The sequence below is a fragment of the Mandrillus leucophaeus genome, unplaced genomic scaffold (assembly GCF_000951045.1).
Source record: "Mandrillus leucophaeus isolate KB7577 unplaced genomic scaffold, Mleu.le_1.0 Scaffold128, whole genome shotgun sequence".
Classification (NCBI taxonomy): Eukaryota; Metazoa; Chordata; class Mammalia; order Primates; family Cercopithecidae; genus Mandrillus; species Mandrillus leucophaeus.
This window is the reverse complement of record NW_012101209.1, coordinates 2,151,521-2,176,548: the sequence shown is the minus strand read 5'-3', so window position 1 is coordinate 2,176,548 and position 25,028 is coordinate 2,151,521. Positions and strand designations below refer to the sequence as shown.

The window sequence follows — 25,028 nt, the reverse complement described above, 5'->3', positions numbered from 1 at the left end:
AAAGAAAGAAAGAAAGAAAGAAAGAAAGAAAGAAAGAAAGAAAGAAAGAAAGAAAGAAAGAAGGAAGGAAGGAAGGAAGGAAAGAAAGAAAGACAGAGGGAGGGAGGGAGGGAGGGAAGGAAGGAAAGAAAGAAAGAAAGACTGAAGCAGCAGTGGGGAGGATGAATTGGTGGGGGAGGAGGGAAGAACAGATTTGGAGTCCTTTCAGGACTGTTCTAACATGAAAATGGATGAGACATTATTGATCTAAGGAACTCTTTAGAAATAAAATACAGTTTTATTCAAAGGATATAGAATTTCAACATTTTAATAAAAATCTAAATAAAAATAAAAGTAATACTTAAAATGATTTTCACATTTAAAAATATTAAAATAAATTCAAAATTACCTAGTAAAATAAAAGCCAAATGAATTATAATTGATATCAAATCTTGAAATAAAAGTGTTTAAAAATATAAACTGTTCAATATTGCAGAAGGTTCTTAAGCAACCCACCCTGCTCATGTTGAATTGGAAGAACTTCTCCAGAACTGCACACTGGAATGGGAAGAGAACTAACATGGACTTTCGTACTATTAGGAAGGGAGACTTCATTATAGTGAGCCCGTCTACTCCTGCACACTCCTGGGTGGGATTGTGGGTGACAGGAGATGTGTGTGCTCCGCTTCAGTGGATACTGCCAAAGAGCTCCCAAGTGGCTGGCTGCACCAGTTGACACTCCCCTGAGCAGTGTAGGAGAGTCTCAGAGGGTCACTTGGCATTTTCCATCATTTTCATTTTAGCCATTTTTGCAGGTGTGTGCAATGCTCTTTTTATAACCAACACATTATTTTTCTCTTCTTTTTCTGGAGAGGGAACCCAGCTTTTCTAGGCCCTCCACCTTTTGGGCAGGAGGAGCCGGGTGTGGGGCAGGCGGAGGCCATCTCTGGGTGGTTGGTCTGCTGGGGCCTAACCACAGGAGGCAGATAGATTGACGCTATGCCAAGCAGAAGGACTTATCAGGCACCTTTTGCCTTTCCTCCTCTCTGCTGGTTCAAATCCTGCTCGCCCCGCAAGGGCAGATTGGAATTTACCTTCTCCAGAAAGCCTGGGGTGACCCTTTCCCTTCACTCCTCCGCCTTTCGCCAGCGTTTGTCTTGACATCGGCGGACCAGGAATGTATGACACTGGGAAAATCATTAACCTCTCTGGGCCTATTTCCTCATCTGGGGAACATCTGCACTTGAGCAACATAAGTCTAAGGTCCCTATCTGATTTGATGTTTTGCGACCCTTCTAAGGCGCAGAGCGCGAAAGAACAGAAACAGAAGTGTGCGTTCAAGTAGGTCCGCCGGGGTGTCACTCGTGTAAAAACCTATGCTTTGAAGGTTCTTGTGTGCCTCAGCCTGCAGGTCTCGCTCAGAGCTGTGTCTTTGAACATCCACCCCACGATGCTGGGGTGGCTTGACGCACCTCTGTGCAAATCTGTTCACTCGCAGCCCTACCCCTCGCCCGAGCCGGAGAAAACCCTAGGATGTGTCCTTCCGGGTTTTGTGTCGAATCTGCGGCGGCGACCCGGCGCCGCGTCGTGGGGTGGGGAATGTGCGGCAGCACGCGCGCCGCGGCGTTTACGCGGCGATTTCATCATGCTCCGGGCCTGGCCGCGCGCGCCGCTTCCGTCGCCACCCTCTCTAGACCGCCCAGGGCCGCCGGCTCATGCCCTCTCCGCGTCCAGCGCTGCTTAGAGGTGCTCGCGCCGCTCTACTGCTGCTGCTACCGCCCCGGCTCTTAGCCCGGCCCTCGCTCCCGCCCCGCCGACCCCTCAGCGCGCCCTCCTGCGCCCCGATCTCCTTCCCCGCCGCCTCCCGGAGCAGCATGGACGGCGCGGGGGCTGAGGAGGTGCTGGCACCTCTCAGGCTAGCAGTGCGCCAGCAGGTACCGGTGTTTTGCGCCCTCTGCTAAGCCTTCGGCTCTGCTTCCAGGGCCCTCTTCTGGCTATCCTTCCCTCCTCCCCGAGGAACTGTCCTCCTCTTCGGTTACCCCTTTCTTTCCATTCATCCTCTGGCGTCTTCTTCGCCTCCCCCACTTTGGTCCCAAGTCCCCCGTGCGTCAGCCACCTCATCTCCTGCGGACCTCCGTCCTCCTCTCTGTTTGGATGACTCCCTGGAACCCCTCCGACTTCCTGCGTCCCTCTCCTCAGGCTCTGTTCTCCCTTCCCCATTCTGTCACAGCCCACGTCTCCTCTGTTTCCAGTGGGGCTGGGATCTGTGACCCTTTGGTTCTCCTCGCCTCCTAACTGAATAACCTTCAGTTTTCCAGGCTCTGCTGTACTCTTTGTGCACCTTGGGTGGAAAGCTTCCTAATACTTTCCGTGGTCAATGATGAGCCGAAAAACTGCCGGTTCTTTCGTCTTATGGCCAGGCCCTTTAATCTTCAGGACGCTTTGAATAGTGTTTCCTCCTTAACATCTTCCTTCATTCAGTGCTTAGTTTAGCCGAATGATTGGCTGAGAAAACAGAGTTGAAACGTGGATGTGGGGAGGTGTCGAACTTCTTCTATTAATGCTGTGAACTCATCATCCTTTGCTCGTGTCATCTTTTCTGGCTTCTGAACAGTCCATTTGGAACCAGTGAGCTCTCAGATCGTAAACCTGGGAAACTAAATGTTGCGGAGTTACTTGGTGAAGTCAGCCATCCTTAGTATGGAATATTTTGAAATTTGATTTTCCCGAAGGTGAGGGAAGGTTTCATGGGCTGGAGGGCTTGGTGATTTAATGTAGCCCTCCTTTACCTAGGGCACTGCCATAGAGGTTAGAATTTAGAGATGGCGAGGAAAAGATTATTTCAGATGATTCCCATATCCAATTAGGGAGAGCCAGAAGCTTGCAGTAGGACCCCGGAGATCGATGACCTAGTAGTAAACACCAAACGGGTTTCTCCTGCATGGGCGCCTGATGCAATAATTTGCCTTAGCTACAGAGGGTGGAACCCTCTCTCGGAAATAATTCACTAGGGCATAGCTGCCGCAAATTCAGCCACTTTGCCATCTGTCCTCTTCACTGGTTTGAGCCTGACTGATTTTAATAAATAGCCTTTCATTTTGAAATATCACCACGGGCTTAACTTTTTTCTTCATGATTGGTGTCAGAACACAGATTGTATATTCTCTGTCTCCCTCCACCCACCTTCCACTCCACAAATAAAATTAGGTGTGGTTCCTTTGTCTTTTCTTAACTTGCCTTTTTTTTTTTTTAAATATCCTTCCCTTTAGAAGGGAGCATACAACTAATTTGGGGGAAAAAAAACCACACCCAAACCCCTCCCTCTGCCACGTTAGCCTGAACTGCAGTGAAAATCATCCATTGGTAGTTAAGACTGGATCAAGTTAACTAAAGTAAACTTTGATCGCGGCAGCTTTCCGATGCTGTTACTGCCTTGTGTACTGTTTATATTGTCTTGATTATTAATTGTTTTGTACTTTAAGATATTTTCCGAATATGTGAGTTAGTTGATTTAAGTTAGTTTGGATATTTTTTCTAATTTTCCAGGAACACACATATATCAGTTAGTTAATTGTGTGAATTATTGAGTCCGATGTCAGCTGAAAGATAATTTAAAGAGGATCTAATTTTACCCATTTTTTGTTTATGGGGAAGTGAGACACACTGTCACCCCTATCCATTTTGGATAATTCCATTGTGAAGTGCAATTGAAAACCTTTCCGGAGTGGGATTTTTACTTAACGACTGGTCTTGTTAGTAGCACGTTTCATAGAAATTTGTTAATCTGGAAAATGAATGAGTGAGTTTGTCACTTTAAGAAAACAGTGGTTACTATTTGTGGCCAATAATAACCTTTGGGGAAATTTTAGAATTTGAGAAAACGCGTATCTTCTGCTGTGAGCTTGGCAGCTTCACAGTCCTTAAAGATATTTGTGATGAGATGAGTGGTGATATTAACAAACGTGGATTTCTTTTTTTTGATAGTAGTTGGATAATCTGCATAACTCAGTGAACCAATATTTTTCCAGGTGACCAGTGCATGATATGAAATCAGGTATAGGTGATAGAGCCATTCAAAGCTTAAGATACATTAATAGATTTATTCTAACAGTACAAAAAATTCATTGCTATAGTTTCTGAGTTAGAAATAACCTTGAAGAAAGTAACACTTGTCAGAGTTTTGAGGTAGTATCAAAGAATATCCACAATTATGCGAAACGGCTTTTAAAATTATTTTTCCTTTTCCACCTATGTATGTCTTTCTTCATATACTTTACCCAGAACGTCATATTGCAAAAGAAGCAGACTTTCCACATTGGTCTTCTAGGATATTTCACAGATTACGGTTACCAAAATAATAAGTGCTAAACTCAAAATTTAAAAACCCACAAGGAAACGAGCCACCTTGTGAGACTCAGGGGAAATGATAATAGAATTAGATTCTCCAAAAGTATTAGAATAATCACATACTTTTAAAATGCTTAAGATAATTTTTTAAAATAGGAGGAGGACTCAAAAACATGAGCAAAGAACAAGAGACTACCAAAAACAATCATGCAGTGTGAAAATGAACCACATATTGTATGGAAATGGATCACTGAAATTAAAAACTCTTGGGTGCCCAAGGGCTCTATCAATTTAACAACTTTAATTACTCAGCTGAAAGTTTTTCATCCTGTATAGGTAATATTTTGTTTGTTTTCTCAGATGATCTAGTTCACCATATTACTATAAATATGGAATTAGTATAGGTTGTTGGAAGTTAATAAAATAATTCAGAAATATTAGCAAGGAAAAAATTCCAACTATAAAGAGAAAGGCAAAGGAAGATGAGCCAGCAGTGACTGAGAAGAATGATCAGAGAAGTGGAAGGAAAACTGAATAATATTTTTTTGTTTTTTGTAAGCGAGAGGAGAGAGATTTAAGAGGGTGGTCGATTTATTGGTTCTTCTGTGTTCTCAGTACAGATCTTGCTCTTTCTTACTTTTTAATCAATGCTTTTCTCCCCTCCTTTTTCTCCCCTCTATACCCAAAGGAAAAAATTTACCCTGTGAGCAGTTATTTGTTAACTTGCCTGTATGTTCTTCTAGATTATAAATGAAGAGGGCAGAGACCTTCATTCATAATGACCAATCGCATAATAAACATTTGAATTGCATAATTCTTTTTTTTTTCATTTTGAGACGGAGTCTCACTTTGTTCCCCAGGCTGGAGTGCAGTGACGTACGTGATCTTAGCTCACTGCAACCTCTGCCTTCCGGGTTCAAGTGATTCTCCTGCCTCAGCCTCACGAGTGGCTGGGATTACAGGTGCCCACCACCACGGCTGGCTGATTTGTGTATGTTTAGTAGTGATGGGGTATCACCATGTTGGCCAGAATGATCTGAAACTCCTGACCTCAGGTAGTGAAGAGGGCCTTCCAAAGTGCTGGCATTACAGGCGTGAGGCACCACACTTGACCTGAATTGTATCATTCTTACATAGACTTTTTAAAAGGCATGCTTAAAAACACATTTCTAACATTTCTTGACTTCTGAAACCAATCCTGAATATAAATTCTTTTTGTTGGCTAGGGAGATCTTGTGCGAAAACTCAAAGAAGATAAAGCACCCCAAGTAGATGTAGACAAAGCAGTGGCTGAGCTCAAAGCCCGCAAGAGGGTTCTGGAAGCAAAGGTGAGTCCTGGGATGCTAAAATAAGAACGTAAGTAGGTATAGGATTGTTCATCTTTAATTTCTTTGGATGGGAGAGACCTAGAAAAGTTTCTGAACAAGTATCATTTGGTTTATCTGTTTATCCATAATGCCTTCTTCTCCTTTCCCTCTACCTGGTAGACTCCTCATCCTTTCGAAATGCAACTCAAAATGTCAACTTTTTAATAACGCCTTCCTGACCCTGCAAATTCTGGACTCAATACGCTGCATGAATTTCCATGGAAAGGACTGTGCTCTTCTTTACGACTTCTCTTATGTCTGGAAATAATGATTTTTGTTTGTTTGTTTTAAGGAAAAAGTCTGTTTATTTGATACCTGCTCCCAGACCTTTCAAACAATAGATCTCCCATCACCAAACTTAAGTTGTTTGGGGTTTTAAATTAATCATTTTGCTATAGCAATCCACGAACAATTCAAATATTGCTTATATTGCTTATCAGTATCTACATTGAAGTAAACTTAGTCCTTTTTTTTTTTTTTTGAGATGGAGTCTCACTCTGTTGCCCAGGCTGGAGTGCAATGGTGCGATCTCAGCTCACTGCAACCTCTGCCTCCCAGGTTCAAGTGGTTCTCCTGCCTCAGCCTCCCAAATAGCTGGGATTACAGGTGCCCGCCACCACACCCAGCTAATTTTTGTATTTTAGTAGAGACAGTGTTTTGCCATGTTGGCCAGGCTGGACTTGAACTCCTGACATCAGGTGATCCACCACTTCAGCCTCCCAAAGTACTGGAATTACAGGCATGAGCCATCGCACCTGGCCAAGCTTAGTCTTGTAATCTTGGAAATGATCATATATTTTCCTAAATGATGAAGTAAAGGTATCTTTTATATTACTCAAAGGGAAAAAAAGACCTGTGGCTTCTATTGTTTTTAACCTGTCAAAATCTTGTCTGTTTGATAAATTTTATATTTAATTCTGGTGAGGAATAAACTAAATTCAGATACGTAAGTTCAGATTCCCACCCACCCCTCCAATCACTCACTTTTTATTTAATGTCTAACAGGAGCTGGCATTACAGCCCAAAGATGATATTGTAGACCGAGCAAAAATGGAAGATACCCTGAAGAGGAGGTTTTTCTATGATCAAGCTTTTGCTATTTATGGAGGTAAGGGATTAACGACAAAAAGAACTGTTGTGTTGTTAGTGGCTCTAATATTATACTTAAATCGAGAACATGGCTTGCCTGTTGGTATCTGCTTGTATCAGGCCACAAAGCAGGGGATAGATGTTTTGCTTTTGTTTGCTTGGAGTCGCCATTTGGTGTAATACCTGTTATTTTTCTCCACTGTATTTATTCTTGGAGAGCACTATTTTCCATTAGGATGTAGGGAATTGTTGGAGGCCCATGTATGCATTTGATGTGTCTGTGTACTCATGTACTCTTTTTAAAATGCAATGTGACTGAGGAGCGACAGAGGGCCATTATAGTACTGGCTAACTATACTGTGACCCTTCACACAGGGGCGGTGGTAAAACAGTCCTTAGTTTATTCTTTATGGTCATCTGCCAGGAGAAAGCATTCGTCCCAGGGATGTAGATCAATCACTCTGAATGCCATATGAAGGTATATAGGCAAATGCAATTCACTGATGAAATGTAAAACTGTATTTTTCATAGTCAGTAGATTATTACAACAACGTTAGACATATAGTACTTTGCCACTGAAAGTTGACTTGAGTTTGGCTAAGCAGATCTGTAAATGTTTACCCTTTTGAGGTTAAATAGTGCCTCAAATACCCAGGAATAAAGTAGAGAATTGGATGCTAAAATTATAGCTCATTGTTATCAGATGTTGTGAGAAATTATTTTCGAATTTTTATGGCAGAAAACTATAATCTGTTTTTTCATTCTGTTTCTTGTATAAGGGGAACTTTTGTTGTAGATTTTGGGCTAGTCCTGCTTGAAATTAGGGAATAAATAGGAAATTAGTAAATGGTGTAAGAGCTTTTTTATTTTACTTCCATCAGCTAGCTGAAAGTAAGGCTCTTCAGTATTGAGGGATTTGCATTGTTGACTTGAATACACTTTTAGGGAGTATGTGAAGTCTTGTAGGTATCAGTTTCTCATGTCTCCTTGCCTTCATTTGTTCAGAGTAACAAAGTAAAGTACATGTTTTCCTCTCATATTCTATAGGTGTTAGTGGTCTGTATGACTTTGGGCCAGTTGGCTGTGCTTTGAAGAACAATATTATTCAGACCTGGAGGCAGCACTTTATCCAAGAGGAACAGATCCTGGAGATCGATTGCACCATGCTCACCCCTGAGCCAGTTTTAAAGTGAGATCCTACTTTGGAGTGGGGGGAATCCTACTTTAAATAAAACAACTTATTAAATTATTTAATATGCTTATCTAAATAACTTCCTGATTATAAAGAACTACTCATGTTCATGTAGAAAATCTGGAAAATATGGAAAAACAAAGAAACATATACCTTCTGCTCACAGATAGCCATGTTAAGATGATTGTGTTTGTCCTTCCAATCTGTTTTTTCTGTATGTCCCTATGTATTTCAGTGTTAGCAGTACACTGCTTATTTTCATGTAATATAGATTAATACATACTCATGTCATTAACTGTTCATCTGAAGCATTTTTAATGACAGCATAGTATTGTTTTATGGAAGTACCATAATATGTTAGTTTGTGCCATATTGAAAGCATTAAGGTGTTTCTCATTTTTGACTGCACTGAATATCTTGATAGATGGATTTTTGGGTGTATCCTTGATTATTTCCTTAATACAAGTTTTTAGAAGTTCTGAGCAAAGGTATATTTGTAGAGATTTTCAATTAAATACTATTTGTATTGAAGTTTCAATGCAGAAACTTAGATTATTCCTACCAACAGTATTGAAAGTAGGGCAGAATTTTTTTTTTTTTTTGAGACGGAGTCTCGCTCTGTCGCCCAGGCTGGAGTGCAGTGGCTTGATCTCGGCTCACTGCAAGCTCCACCTGCCGGGTTCACGCCATTCTCCTGCCTCAGCCTCCCAAGTAGCTGGGACTACAGGCATCCGCCACCACGTCTGGCCAATTTTTTTTGTATTTTTATTAGAGACGGGGTTTTACTGTGTTAGCCGGGGTGGTCTTGATCTCCTGACCTAGTGATCCGCCCGCCTCGGCCTCCCAAAGTAGGGCATAATTTCAGAATGTGAAACTCAAAGAGGAATTCTTGCCATTTTGTAACTCGTCATTATTCATTTAAGGTTGCCTGGTGGAGAGCTGATTTTTACTATTGGCATTTGTTAGGTTCTCTTAATAATTTCAGCCAGTTAAGATGAGGAATTCTGGATGATGGCTCTATAAGATCAAGACTACCTATCCTTTTAGCTTCTTGTTCCACCAATAGGAACTTTGTAGAGATAATACCAATGTCAGTACAGGTTTCAGTGGCAGGAACCACTTTCTTAAGGTTCAATGTCTATACTGAACTGCCATGAATTTTTAACTAGTCAAATTCCCAATGATTTTGACCTTTGTTTAGATCACTAATAATAATGGCATAGGCATGGATTAATTGATCCTGAAGAATAGTACAGACTTTATGACAACTTGTAGAAAAGAATTGTCTTTTTATTGTGTAGTTAATGTGTTTTTTCTTATGGGAAGGAAGAATGTGGGAGAGGGTGAAAAATAGATTTGAGGAAGAATTTTCTCTGGCATACATTACTGTCTGTCATGGATACATCATTACTATAGATGTGGGAGCTTCCATCTTTGAGATACACAGATATAAACACTGATGGGGAATTATGTTATAAGGTAATATCTAGGTGTAATTTGTACGAGAATGACGAATTGAGTTGGCGTTTGTTAATTTAGGACCTCTGGCCATGTAGACAAATTTGCTGACTTCATGGTGAAAGATGTGAAAAATGGAGAATGTTTTCGTGCTGACCATCTATTAAAAGGTGAGGTTCTTCATCTCCTTCAGGTAGGATTGATCAAAATAAAAGGTTTAAACTTTCTCTCAGATGTTCTCCATTAAATGTTTTATTGAGGCATAACATTCAAAGAGTAAAGTGCACAGATCTTAAGTATATAAATCAAGTCCCTTATTTTTTAAAAAAGTTTTGTGTAGATTAATTAGTTATATACAGATGATTTTTCTAATTAGCAAATGAATCAAGACAATACCATGACTACTGCTGTAAAATCAACCATGGGATTCATGTAAATTAAGAACTTTATCCATGGATTTACTTTTTAATTGTCCAGCATTGAAACTGAAAAGTGCATTGTCCTTTTTCCCGTTGATTATCATATGTCAACACTGTTCTTACAGCTCATTTACAGAAATTGATGTCTGATAAGAAGTGTTCTGTCGAAAAGAAATCAGAGATGGAAAGTGTTTTGGCCCAGGTGAGTACTCTAGAGATGTTATCAGAGTAACCTAGGTGGTCGCTGTCCTTCTTCCAGTGTTTAATGATTGTTGCATTTCCCATTATGCTGACCCTGGCCACACTGTAAAGAAGCAGAGGTTAATTCTGTCCTTTATAGCATCTCTTTTTTTGCAGTTTTATTTTCTTCTCTCTTTTGTGACTAACCCTTTATTTCAGCCAAAACTAACAAGTCAGTGTAAATAGGCATTAAATTTGTCTGTCCTTGGAAACTGCTTTTCTGGATTTAATAGCTAAAACCACAGGAGTGACTGATGATGGGTAGTGTTCAGCACTGGTGTAGAGATTTCAGGGCAGATAACTTGATGAGCACTTTCTCACTAGCTGTTTGATCTGCCTCTGCTTGGACCCTGATTTTGTGCTGTTATTCTTAGAACCTCATCAGCAGGTCCCTACTTTTCTGTCCTTGCTTTTCTCAGTTTGCCTGTAGTTCTAAAGTTTTATAATTTGTATATTTAAGCTGACAAATTTTAGATAAGACAACAAAGAGACCACAGAGATAATTTATTCTGACCTTTTGCCAATTGCAGGAATACTTTCTATATTAGAAGTAGTTCTTATCCTTTTTTTGAGTCACAGACCACCCTAAGAATATGATCAAAACTGCACGTCTCCCTGGGAAGATGCATGTGCTCAGGTATATATGTTGCTGGTGTCTCACCTCATCTATCGGCTGTTCCATTTAGGCAAAGTACATTTCTCCAACACCATGTTTACTCATGAGGTCTACTGAGGCTCACTTCTTAAATTTTATTTACTTCCTTGGGTGAAAAACAAACAAAAAACCAGTACAGTGATTAAACCTATTTTCTTTACACGGATCTCTGTCTCTCTCTGTGTCTGAATGTAGAACTCCCTAATTTGTTGTTTTTTTCTCATGGGAATTACTGGATACTTTTCCACTGTTCTAATTTTTTTTTTAGCATGCTTATTTTTCTCTGTGATAGTTAACTTTCCAACATAGCTAAAATAATTTCTCCTTCATTTACATTGAAAACTCTCTTAATTTGGCTGTTGAATCATCTGCTGATTTATTTTGATCCTTGTGGAGTATAATTTTATCCCTTGCTTGAAGCTCATTGTTTTAGTACAGTTACTGATGGTTTAGAAAATTATTTCTTATATTTTGATGCTGTTGAAGCCACACGTTCATCTCATTTTCTTTTCCAAAGGCATGCCCTTTATTAGAAAAAATGGAAAGTGCCTCTAAGTATCCCTAAAATTTTCCATTCAGAATTTTAGATTTACTGAGGTTTTGTGTATATATATGGTTTTGACCTTAACAGTATCATTCATTTCCAAGTACGTTGTCAGAGTTGGGAAGTAACTAGTTGATTTGACAAGTCAATTTATTGTTTGAGCATTGGCCTTCTCTTTTATTTCAGATCCGTGTTCTAGGAGAGCAATTTGTTTTTTGATTTGCCATATCAGATACATGTACAGCTGTCAATATAATCTTCAATGAAAAGTTAGGGACCCATGGAAAATGGTGTAGCACTCAGAAATGGCCCTGGTGGATTCATTGGCTGAAAGCCCATCTGTTGCTTAAGCACAGAATAGCGTTTTCTGCACCTTAGTGTCTGACTCCTTTTCAGCTTTATGAAGCACGATTGTTTCTTTAAAGGTCCTGATTCACCTTCTGTGGTAGGAAGACCTCTACTCCTATTATGTGGATTTAACAGCTCAGAACGAATTCTTTTGTTTCTCGTCTCTGTTTTTGCTGGCCTATCTCTGGATGTTCCAGTTTTAAAAATCATTTTTAACTTGTTTATGAAAAATTCAAAACATACGAAATTTTATATGTTAAATAAAAACGTAATAAACAATTATGTACCTATCCCCGTGCTTCACTGTTAAATTTTTTTGTATCTATTCCCCTCTCACTTTACTGACTTCTTTCCCCTAATTTTTTGTGTGTGGTAGGGTAGGGACAGAGTCCCACTCTGTAGCACAGGCTGGAGTGCAGGGGCATGAACTTGACTCACTGCAGCCACGACCTCCTGAGCTCAAGCGATCCTCCTGTCTGGACCTCCCAAAGGGCTAGGATTACAGATGTGAGCCATGGTGCCCAGCCTGAATTTTTTTGAAGCAGATCTCAAACATTATTTTATTATACCTGTAAATTTTTCATTATCTATCTCTAAAAGAGAAAAATCCTTTAAAAATAAAGGCTTTTTAAATGATTTAAAAAATCCTTTTCAATCCTCTTACCTTGGGAAATGTTAATAATTTAGTATCAAATATTTAATCAGTGTTCATGTTTTCTAGGCTGTCTTAAATATTTCCAGTTTTTAAAATTTGAATTGGGATCCAGATAAAGTCTGTACTTTGTGATTGGTTGATATGTTTCTTAAATCTCTTCCAATCTATATGGCCTTCCTTCATTCCCTTTTTTTCCCAGCATTTTCATTAAAATTTTTTTCAAGAAGCTGAGTCATTTGTTCCTTATTGTTTTCTACTGGAATTTGGTCTGGATATGGCTAATTATGTTATTGTAGTGAGGTTACACATGTTCATCTTTTTCTGTATTAGATTTAGAGGCTTGACCAGGTATTTTTGGCAAGACATTTGATTAAGTGGTGTTATGGCCTCCTGTCCAGAGGTACATAGTACCTGGTCAGCTCTTCTGTGGGCTGTGGCCATTGATGTCCATTGTTTAGGTGCATTAACTGATGAGGGGGTTTCAAAATGGTGATTTTTGTCATTCTGTTATATATATATATTTTAGCTAGACTATTTCTGTATGGAAAAACTTTTTCTATCAACTATTTGATTTCTCTGAGACACCATTTATAAAGAAAAGTGAGAAAAAGTGCTTAATCCATTCTCCCACCCATTGTCTTTTTTAACCTGTTTTCCATTTCTGAAGGATGTTCCCTAACATCCTTCAGAAATTCACGAGTTCCTGCCTGCCTTTTCCTTTTTTCCTCCTACTGTTGTGAACTTTAGATTCAAATATTTGATATTCAGTCAGTTGCATTTATCTTATTGATGGTTAAATTGTCCAGTCTTTGGTGACTAGGAGTTCTCTGCTGAGTCCTTTTGACACAGCCCTAGTAGTCTCTGAAAAATTCCTTTAATATGACAAGATATTGCCACCTCATCTTGTACATTTCCTGTCCCAGACTTGGAATTAGACATTTCTCCAAGGAGCCCTGGTACTTACTAGTGGGGATGGTATTGATCACTAATTATAGACCTTGTCAGTGATCTGAGCTAGGAAATTGGTATTTTTTAAAAGATAAAATTTTTGTGAGTTAATGTAGATACTTAATAGTTTACTTAAAGTTAGGTTTATGGGGTTTTTACTATGTTAATCTTAAATCTCTCTCCTTCATGTAAACCTCACCAAAAATCCCACTTCTCAGTAACAAAACATAACTATTGACATGCCTTATCGCCCACTGTATACGTTAACAGTCTCAGAATGACAGTACCCACACCACCCATCGGCAACATAAATGTTGAAAACAGTTAAAAACATTTTTATTCTTTTCTTTAGGGATATGCCAGCAGTGTGTAGTCTTACAGTCTGATAACTGTATTTAAAGTCACTTGGAGTCATTCTCTCTCTGTGGTTATGTCATCAGCTAGATATGCAGTTAGTGCATGTATTTCATTTTATTTTCAGTATTCAGGGTTTCATTTTTAAAAAGTTGTATTATAATCATATAGCACAATAGCAAAGACTTGGAACCAATCCAAATGTCCATCAGTGATAGACTAGATTAAGAAAATGTGGCACATATATACCATGGAATACTATGCAGCCAGAAAAAGGATGAATTCACGTCCTTTGCAGGGATATGGATGAAGCTGGAAGCCATCATTCTCAGCAAACTATCACAAGGACAGAAAACCAAACACTGCATGTTCTCACGCATAGGTGGGAATTGAACAATGAGAACACTTGGACACAGGGTGGGGGACATCACACACCTGTCAGGGCGTGGGGTGGTGGGGGAGGGATAGCATTAGGAGAAATACCTAATGCGAATGACGAGTTGCTGGGTGCAGCAAACCAACATGGCACATGTATACCTATGTATCAAACCTGCACGTTGTGTACATGTACCCTAGAACTTAAAGTATAATTTTAAAAAATTAAAATTTGTTTTATAATCATATAAAGCATTTTTTATACCTCTAAAGGCAAATCTAAAAAACAAGGTATATTTAAGTAGTCTACTATCTCTCTTCCCTTCACCTTCCCTGCTTCCTGAGGAGTTTTTAACTTGAAACAACTGCCTTTTTTTAAAAAAAAATAGAATATAAACAAAGACATAGATACTTGTATGCCCCCCTTTCTAAATAAATGGTTGCATTCCATATACACTTTTCTCCATGGTGGTTTTCTTCACATAACAAAATATTTCAGAGATTGGTCCCTCATAGTATATAGAGATTGCCTCCTTCCATTTTATAGCTACATAATTCTGCATTGTGTGGATATATTTTATATAACCAGTTGTCCACTGCTGGACATTTGGGTTATTTCCCATCTTTAACGTTACAGATAGTGCTGCATCGAATAATCTTGTGCTTATATATTTTCATGTTTTTGCTATTGTGTCTTTGGGATAGATGCCTGGAAATGGGATTGCTGGGTCAAAGGATACATACAAATGTAATTTTGTCAGATATTGCCAGATTCCCTTTCCCAGGGGTTTTGATTTCTTTCTATATTGGCGGAATCTTTTTCCTCCTGATTTCTTTTTAAATTATGCCTTTTATTGGAAAACACTATATATTCTTGAATTACCTGGGAAATAGATGTTCCTCAGGCTCTTTGACTTTCTGCTGTAGTAGGACCAGCTTATATTTACGGTACCCGTGTCTTGAAGGTCACTGGAACAGTTTCCTCATTGATCCAGCCTCTTGGGTAATTGTATAATGTTATTTTGTGGATTCCCCCTAGAAATTCTGTAGAAATAGAGTCTAGAAGGCTTAGTGTTTTAAATCGCGTGTTCAAACCTGGAACATGTGGTTAGTGTGAGTGAGTTGCCTTTTTATGGAGTGGAAATACCCTTGGATTTATGAGGGGAGCAAACATAATTGCTCTTTATCGAGTAGGTATTATGTACCAGGTCCTGCCTGTGCTAAGTACTTTACATGTTTTTAATCTTCATAATAGTCTTACATAGTGAGATAGATGCTGTTCTCCCCTGTTCTTAGAGAAGTTACGTAAGACTTAATCTGTAGTCACACAACCCATAAGTGGCATAGAGTTGGGAGATACACCCAGGTCTTTCTGAACTCAAAGCTTCAGTTCTTATGGCCATTAATTGATTTATTGAATTACTTTGTTTCTATTAGGAGACTTTTAAGTTTTAAATGTTCCTTACTATTAGATGGTTTGTCATAGCCACTTGAAATTCTTGAATTGGAGGTCATACATCATTTTACAGGATTTGGCATTGATGATCAATGTATAGAATGTGCAATACACTGGAAAATGCTGAGGTTAATAAGATACAGCTTCTATCTTCTAGGAGCTTAATATCTTAGCTCCTAAGGGAAAGTTCAATGCACATTTAATTACTCAATTGAGGAGAGGGTGGTGGCTATTAATAGTATATTTGCTTGACTGGATCTTTAAAATACAGAGAAATGCAGAAATGCACCTTAAGTGTGTTCAGAGTACTGAAATTCAGCTTTGTAAACTTATTTATGTAATTTCAGATTCTTGCCAACTAATAACTGTTATAATTGAATAAGAGGTATTTTGCTTTATCTTTCATTTTGAAACAGTGACCATATGAGTTTTAGGTCCCAGAAAGATATTTTGTTTCTCTCTTGATAAATGGAAAGTGTGTAAATTGGTTATGGGCTTTTTATTTTTATTTTTATTTATTTATTTTTTTTGAGACGGAGTCTCAGTTGCCCAGGCTGGAGTGCAGTGGCGCGATCTCGGCTCACTGCAAGCTCCGCCTCCTGGGTTCACCCCATTCTCCTGCCTCAGCCTCCCGAGTAGCTGGGACGACAGGTGCCTGCCACCACGCCTGGCCAATTTTTTTTTATTTTTTTTTTTTATTTTTAGTAGAGATGGGATTTCACTGTGTTAGCCAGGATGGTCTTGATCTCCTGACCTCATGATCCACCCGTCTCGGCCTCCCAAAGTGCTAGGATTCCAGCTGTGAGCCACAGCACCCGGCTGGTTATGGTTTTAATGTGGGTGTCCTGAAGGTTAGGTTAATTGTGATGTTCCTGAATTTTGTGTGAGTTGTAACAGTGGATTGCTAGGGTTTCATATAATACTTTATATCTTATGCCTTGTTTTCTTTGTCTTTTACACTAATTTCTTTATATGTCCTTTAGCTTGATAACTATGGACAGCAAGAACTTACGGATCTTTTTGTGAACTATAATGTAAAATCTCCCATTACTGGAAATGACCTATCCCCTCCAGTATCTTTTAACTTAATGTTCAAGACTTTCATTGGGCCTGGAGGAAACATGCCTGGGTGTGTATCACTTATTGTTTACCTGTTTATGTAATGAAGTTTTTAAAATTACTTATAGTAAAAGGTAAATATCAATGTTATGAAGGAAAAACTTTTAAAAAGTGATATACAGAACTACAGATGAATATTTTATGGAGAAATAATGGCAGAAATAAGTCTTACTTTAAAAAAGTTCTTTCTGTATATAATTTCTGTTTTGGTATATATGTATTTTTTTTGCCATAAAATAGATATAAAATCTCTGATTACTATATCTTCTAGTTATAGCTGCATAGGGCAGAAGGGACAGTTGAAGAATGGTTTTGAAAGCCATTGAACTTATTGCTGAAGGATACTTTAGAAACCATTTAGTTTAGCCTGACACTGTCCAATGGAACTTTCTGCAGTGATGGAAATGTTCTGTAATCTGTGTTGTCCAGTGTGATTAGCTACCAGCCACATTTGGCTCTTGAGCACTTGTAATGGGTCAAGTTCTTCTGAGGCACTGAATTTTAAAATTTATTTCATCTTAATTGAAATTTAAATAGACATGTGACTAGTGGCCTACCATATTGGACAGCATAGGTGTAGCCTGTTGATTTGAAAGATGTGGTTTTCACGGATAAAGAATATCTGGTTAGTTTACAGTATGATTCAGAATTGGAATCTTTATCTTCTGATTCCTTGTCCACTGTTTAACAGACTTAGCCAATGTTCCCTTTCATAGCTTTAGATATTTTTCTTACGTTACGGTAAGAGAGTAGGTTTTTGCTACATGAGCTAGATAGATCATGTTTCCCAGAGGAGGGACTGAAGAATAAGAAAAATTAATTGTGACAAAATGTGTCACAGTTAATTATTCTAATGAGACATCAGGTTGATTTGGAATATTTCATGGAAAGAGGCCGGTGGCAAGCCTTTCATTTTGGCCATATGTACAGAGAGTCATAAAACGAGACATAACCCGTGACCCAGATGTTCCATTTCTGGGAACTGATCTAAGGAAATAATTCAGAAGGAAAGGAAACTATACTTAAAAGCAGTATGTAAACTAAAAGTAGAAATAACCTATTCAGTAATTTGAGAGTGGTTAAACAAATTATAGTAAAGTGGATTAGTTTAGTATAATATTCTGCCACTATTAATGTGAGAAATTTGTGCTATTATTTAGAAAATGGAAAAGTATAAAATAAATAATACATAATTTTATACATAGTAACTGGAAATATGCACGTAAACTTTACTTACATTTGGATTAAATCTGGAAAGGGCCATAAAAATCAAAAGAGTTCGTCTGTTAAGTAAGAAGAGAGTACAATTTTAGGGTTTTTACCCCTTGGTTTTAAAGTTATTTTAGTAAAATACTTATTTTGAAGTAGGCCATTGGGAGCACTTCCTTAGTGGATGTTTTGCACAGGATATTTCCTAGGAAATTGAGAGGGCAGTGGCTTTAATAGTGTATTTGCTTGACTATATCTTTAAAATACAGAGAAATGTGCAAGCCTCTGGTTGAAAATATAAAATACTGCAGAGAATAAAATGATTTGAAAAACATTGAAAATTACCTGGCTTGGTGAGGTGATAGTTAGTGATAAGTGAGTGCTGATGTTAAATGTGAGCCCATACTGATTTCTTTTTAGCCCCTCAGTTAAGTTTTAATATGTGGGTTAACAGGGCTAAACATAGGCGTAGGTATTATTTTCCAGAGGATCTAAGATGGTCATCTGCCTTCATGTACATGATGACTTAGAAAACATCAGGTGGCACTATGGGAGAGGTGGTGTTTTTTTTTGTTTGTTTGGTTTTTGAGATGGAGTTTCACTCTTGTTGCCCAGGCTGGAGTGCAATGGTGTGATCTCGGCTAACTGCAGCCTCTGCCTCCCGGGTTCAAGCGATTCTCCTGCCTCAGCCTCCTGAGTAGCTGGGATTACAGGCATGCGCCACCACGCCTGGCTAATTTTGTATTTTTAGTAGAGTCAGGGTTTCTCCATGTTGGTCAGGCTGATCTTGACTCCCAACCTCAGGTGATCCGCCCACCTCAGCCTTCCAAAGTGCTGGGATTACAGGTGTGAGCAACTGCGCCTGGCCTGAGGTGGTGTTTTTAAATTATTTTTATTTCTGCTTTTTGAGAAATGGGGTTTTGACTCACTGATGTAATGAAATGAAATGGCATTGCCAACAGTAGTATTGCCACACTAATTAATACATATTCTAATACTTGCTATGAAAATGTTTGATACTGAGGAAAATGTTTCTAAAACTTCATTTTAGGGCCTGTACAACTTTGTCGTGAAAATGGTATATTTAGGACTTTTAGGATTTGTATCTAGAATTTCAGGATTGTTGGAAAACATAATTTCTTTCTTTGTAACAGACTGATTTACTTAAATTTATAGGTACTTGAGACCAGAAACTGCACAGGGAATTTTCTTGAATTTCAAACGACTTTTGGAATTCAACCAAGGAAAGTTGCCTTTTGCTGCTGCCCAGATTGGAAATTCTTTTAGAAATGAGATCTCCCCTCGATCTGGACTGATCAGAGTCAGGTACTGCTCAGGTTACTCTTACAAATTAGTGAATGACCTTGGCATTGCATTGAAAATGAAAGCTTGCTATATTGAAACAATTCTGCTTCATAATCCTGATTATGAATTTATTTTTGTCTTCTCCAAAAATCATGTTTTACATTTGGAATCCTCTAAATGTAATCTCCAGGATGATAGGCAGTTTTGAGTGACAAAAGTGAACTTGAAGGGAAAGGAAGGAGGATGGAGAATATCTTAAATCTCACCTGCTCCAAAATTACCTTTTTCCTTGTTCATCATATATTTCGAGGGTGGTAGTATCTTGATTGTCTAAACCAAGGCATTCCTGGCAATGGTGATGTATATGAAAGTGTGGAGTGGGGATAGGGTGAAAGTTATGACAGGAGGATTGTTCTAGGTGTCTAGGGCAGACAACATTGGTAAAATTGGGGTGAGGATGTATCAGTAACCCACTGGTGTTCTGGACACAACCTCCGTCCAGGTATTTGGGGGCCTGTATGACAGAAAGGCCAGCAAGCAAGCTTACCCTCATGACTCGTATTCACTCACTTGCCTCTATTCAATTAGCCTACTTTTGTCTGATCTATCCAGGGTTGTGTGGGAAGGCATATTGGAGCTGGTGATTTCCACATTTCTTTAGAAATTTATTATGACTTAGCTGTTTTTATGACTTAAGCTTTTTGTGATTTCTATACATGTTATTCCTGGTACCATCTCTCAGTGTAATACATTCCATATAAAATATGAGGTGTAGCTCAACATAACTTTCTAAGGCCCCAAAGTGTTTTCCCAGCCCCAGCACCCACCCATTTCCTGTCTCCTCTTCTTACTCACTGTAATTACAGACTTGAGTCATAACATAGCCCAGGCACTGACTCTGAATCAAAGCATCCACAGCACCTGCCTCATCTTGTGAGTTCCCATGAGGCCACCTGGGAGAAGATGCCGACGTTCTGTGCAAATTGTATCTCTAGGCCCTTCAGGCTTACAGTTTAGGAAGGAGGGACTTACAGAGGAAAGAATGTGCACAACTTAGAGGAAGTAGGGGGAAGGACCCCTCTGGGCTTTCATGTAAAAAGAGGAGGTCATCAGAAACTTTAGCCAGGTATGATAGCAATGAAAAATTTGTCAGATTTGAGTCTTCGTTTTATTTCCCAGTGTCTGAGTGGTTTTTTTTGGTTTGTTTGTTTTTGACCGTTTCAATATCTAGCAAGCATGCCTTCCCAAACTGAGGAAGCTGTGTGAGACTGACCTTGTCTAAAGCCAGTGTTACGAAGAGGGTTTACACAGAGTAGCTATGGGAAGATTATTGAGAAGGACTGAGAAGTAAGGCAGTGTCTGGGACCTGTGCAGTAAAAAAGTGGTGGGTAGGGAAACCAGCTTGGAACTTGGGAGTGATCCCAGGGGTTAACTGGTGGAAAGGCTCTGGGGTTTCTCAACAGTATATTCTTTGGTCATTTTCACTTCAAAGTGTTGTGTCTGAATTCTGGCTAGTTTTGTTATGTCCCTTGCAAGTTCCTGACCAGAAGTCCACTAATTTTTTCATGAGTCAGCATCCTCCTGGCTTTTGTTCCATGGTAGGACATGTAGTGTTCTGATTCTTCTTGATGGCAGAGTTCTCTGGTGATTAATCTTTGCATAGCTGTATTTCCTTTTGTTAGTTTAGGGGTATTAGATTGTTCATATGAAGACTTTCTAAAATTTTATTTTATTTTGATTGACTTGTCTGTCTTCCTAGCCTGTGTATATTTTAGTTCTCTACAGTTTCAGGTACAGTCTCTGAACTCAGATACAGTTACTCAGAATTCTGATGATTCCTGCCTTCTATCTATGAGCTGAGATTATTGATGAGTAAATTTTGTATGATTTGTATGATTTCAAGTCACACAGTGTGGTGCTTTGATATGCTTAAACGTTGTGAAATGATTACCACAGTCAAGCTAATTAACATAATTATCACCTCACATAGTAACTTTTTTTTTTTTTAGTGGTGAGCCCTACTTAAGATCTACTCTTTGAGCAGATTTCAGGTATACAGTGAATCATTAACTATAGACACTGTGCTGAGATTTGTGACGGAACAGATGGAAAGACTTTGGCAGCAGCCTTTTGGGGATTCTAAACAGGGCCCTTAATTTATCCTGTCCCGCATTGTAGATGTTCAGTTGCTGTCAGCCCATTTACAAGCTATGTGAGAACAAACATCATGTTTGTTTCTCTCACATTTATATGGGCGCAGAAGATGTTTCCTAGTTGTTGAAAGACAGCTAAAACATAGGTGCTGCAGGACCAAATAAGAGACACTATTAAAAAATAAAATTTAAAAATTAAACCTCTTTTGCAGTATATTTCATGTATTTTTAGGATCCATTTAAGCAATTTTACATTACTTGTAAAACATCTGAGATAATCATGGAAGTACACCAGAAAATGTGATTTTTCTTGAAAGAAGAGAGATTGATTTTGACTCATAAAATTAACTTGAAACACTTTCCCCCCAAATAGCTACTAAATTGCATTCAGAGAAATCTCTTTGGGAAACCATTACAGTGTGCACTTCATCGTTAGGTAATTAGCTTGATGTTAGCTTGTTCAATTCATGCCTTATGTCCTTTGCCTTGAATAACACTTTATTTAAGAAACTCTTACTCCAAAGAAACCAGCTGTATGATGCCATTATCAGTCATTTACTTTTTTGTAGCAGTAAAGAAGAAGAAATCAAACTGCTGTGAAAACTAAAGAACCATTTCATTTCGCTTTTAATTTCCCATTCTTTGAATGGGATGAAGAACTTCACTTAGTGTATACTTATAAAGACTTGCTAATGCATTAAGGAAAACCATTTTATCTGGATGTCACTATTCAATATCTTATTTCTTATTTTGCATGTGCTATTTGCGTATGTTTTCCTAATTTAAAAAACTGTATTAATCTGCCTTTAACAAGTTATTTTCAGTTAAAACTAATAATCTTTTTGAATGTAGCTGGAGGGAAGGAATTAATACTTCAGAGAAGTTAGATCATATTTATTTTAAATAGTGAATAATAAAATTTTCATTAATGTGTTTAAAAATAACAACCTTCACATGTACCCCATACATTTGTAGAAATATAATACATCAAAAAAATAAAAATAACAACTACCCAGACAAATTTAATTCAGAACTTTTTAGCCATTCCCTTAGGAAACCAACTTTCTGTTTAGTAAAAAAGATGACTGTAGTATGGAGCCTTTATCACTAGAATGCAGTTGAAAATAGGGGCCTTATTTACTGTTTGTTTTATTATTATTATTTTTTGTAGTTAAATATGCAGATATATTACTTATGTTTTTGCTTTCAGAGAATTCACAATGGCAGAAATTGAGCACTTTGTCGATCCGAGTGAGAAAGACCACCCCAAGTTCCAAAATGTGGCAGACCTTCACCTTTATTTGTATTCAGCAAAAGCCCAGGTCAGCGGACAGTCCGCTCGGAAAATGCGCCTGGGAGATGCTGTTGAACAGGTAGGATTCTGGAGGTAACTTAACTTAGATTGTGCCTGTTCAGGGTTTGCAGTAATTAGCAAATTCTATGTGTTCTGGGTGACAAAGTATTTTATTTTGGCGGTCATTTGCTTTTTATACAGTACTTGGTTTTGTAAAGAATTTATTATACAGTATTATTATAGTAAGAGAAAAATCACCTGAACATCTCAATTTGTGGGCCTTGGGGCTAGCATGAAAAACAAATGTTTAGCAGAGCACTTGGAAAATAGATCTTGGTTTGATTGTGCCTCACCAATCTGACTCTGAACAGTATGTACTACTTTGGGGGAGACAGAATTGGACCCACAGAGAGCAAGCCCTCTGGGTTTCAAACTCTTCTGTATTCATAGCAGTGGAATAAGGCCTTGCATCTAAGCACTTTGTAAATATTTGCCTGGAGAAGTGAGTGCCTGAAAACTTGCCAACAGTAGCTGCTGTCCACTAGTGGAATGAGTTGCCTCGCGGAGCAGTGAGCTTCCTGGCCCTGAAAATATTCCTGGCAAGATTGGTCGTTAGCTTGTCAGCCACTTTGCGGAGAAGACCTCTGTAGTGTATGGAGATGGGACTAGATGTTTTCTAAGGTCCTTCCAAACACTAAAATGATTATGTGTACTCTATGGGGTTCACAAATTTCAGTGGGTAAGGATACATTAAAATCCCCTCAACATGTCTCATTACTTTGGTTAATTCAGAAGGGAATGTCTTTGCCATTCTTTTTTTTTTTTTGAGACGGAGTCTCGCTCTGTGGCCCAGGCTGGAGTGCAGTGGCTGGATCTCAGCTCACTGCAAACTCTGTCTCCCGGGTTTACGCCATTCTCCTGCCTCAGCCTCCCGAGTAGCTGGGACTACAGGTGCCCACCGCCTCGCCTGGCTAGTTTTTTGTATTTTTTAGTAGAGACGGGGTTTCACCGTGTTAGCCAGGATGGTCTCGATCTCCTGACCTCGTGATCCGCCCGTCTCGGCCTCCCAAAGTGCTGGGATTATAGGCTTGAGCCACCACGCCCGGCCATCTTTGCTATTCTTTAGTGTCATTATGAATATTGTTTTTAGTACTGTAGATTTAGAAGGTATGAGGTACTGGGCTGAGTTTTTGCTGACCCACTAAGTATGTTGGACAGATTTTGAATAACTCCATTATCATCATCTTGACATTAACCCATTAAAAAATAACCAAGATCTCATTCTGAGTATTTGAAATTGTTTTGAAAGCAAGATAAAATAGTTTGCGTTGGGTTTCAAATATTTTTCAGTAGGAGTCAATGGAAAATGGTATCTTGGCTTTCAAATTAATGTGTGTTTTATTTTCTTCCTCCATGCTTGCTTTCTTACTGGTTGATTTAGGGTGTGATTAATAACACAGTATTAGGCTATTTCATTGGCCGCATCTACCTCTACCTCACGAAGGTTGGAATATCTCCAGATAAACTCCGCTTTCGGCAGCACATGGAGAATGAGATGGCCCATTACGCCTGTGACTGTTGGGATGCAGAATCCAAAACATCCTACGTAAGTGGAGTGCTGTTTACCATGTGGTTTTCACATTGTTAACTTAGGAGCCCAAAAATGGATTTTTGTGCACTTTATGCCACAGAGGAACAAAGGGAAAAGAAAAGAGATCTTTTCCTGAGCAAAATGGAAAAAGCAGTTGCCTCCTGCCTTTTTATGTGTCCTAAGGAGCCCGTTGTAGTCTTAGACAGCTGAGAGAGAGAGTTAGTTGATGATGGGACAGTGCTGATGTGTACACTAGCTGTACACTATATTGGCAGCATTACTGGCAATATCCTGGAGTGGATCTAAGACACATTGGCCTCTCCTTCCTGGCAAGAATCCCAGCAAACATTGGAAATGGTGGAGAGGTTGAGTAAAGAAAGTCATAGTGCTCTTAGCTCAATGAGCTATGTGGTAGCTTTGGGGAATATACTAGTTGATTCTGATCTCTTGCTTAAATATTACCTTTCTCGGATGTTATGTATTTAACTCACAATTCACAGATGATCTCGAGGTACCCTGCTGCCCCTGTGCCCTGTCACCCCTCCAGCCTCCACCACCAAACATGAACATCAGTACTGAAGCTGAGGGACGAAAAGCATTTGCGTGTAGGAGATGCTGTCTATACTGGTGGCAGGAGGAAATGTGGCATCTAAAACAAGGCTGAGAGTCTTTTGGCATTTCCCTTCTTGGGTGTTAGAGAGGCTTCCTCACCTGCATAGAAAGAGACTTTATTCTAGTCCAGGGTCATTTGTTCCACTGCACCCTTGGTTCAGTTTTCACTCTTTATTTATTTATTTATTTATTTATTTATTTATTTATTTATTGAGACAGACTCTTGCTCTGTTGCCCAGGCTGGAGTACAGTGGCTGGATCTCAGCTCAGTGCAAGCTCCGCCTCCCGGGCCTACGCCATTCTCCTGCCTCAGCCTCCC

At 39.0% G+C, this 25,028-nt stretch overlaps 1 protein-coding gene across 1 annotated transcript in view; it reads left to right on the top strand.

Moving 5' to 3' along the window:
- The first annotated feature begins 1,336 nt into the window (after positions 1-1,336).
- The window catches only part of GARS (glycyl-tRNA synthetase), a 43,045-nt gene continuing 19,353 nt past the window's right edge, over positions 1,337-25,028 (top strand). The window contains exons 1-10 of the mRNA XM_011972207.1: positions 1,337-1,913; positions 5,553-5,654; positions 6,699-6,801; positions 7,830-7,971; positions 9,514-9,602; positions 9,977-10,053; positions 16,410-16,555; positions 18,931-19,080; positions 22,423-22,585; positions 23,948-24,112. Of these exons, the coding sequence (XP_011827597.1) occupies positions 1,695-1,913; positions 5,553-5,654; positions 6,699-6,801; positions 7,830-7,971; positions 9,514-9,602; positions 9,977-10,053; positions 16,410-16,555; positions 18,931-19,080; positions 22,423-22,585; positions 23,948-24,112 (1,356 nt within the window). The 5' untranslated portion in view covers positions 1,337-1,694. The remainder of the gene's footprint in view (positions 1,914-5,552; positions 5,655-6,698; positions 6,802-7,829; positions 7,972-9,513; positions 9,603-9,976; positions 10,054-16,409; positions 16,556-18,930; positions 19,081-22,422; positions 22,586-23,947; positions 24,113-25,028) is intronic.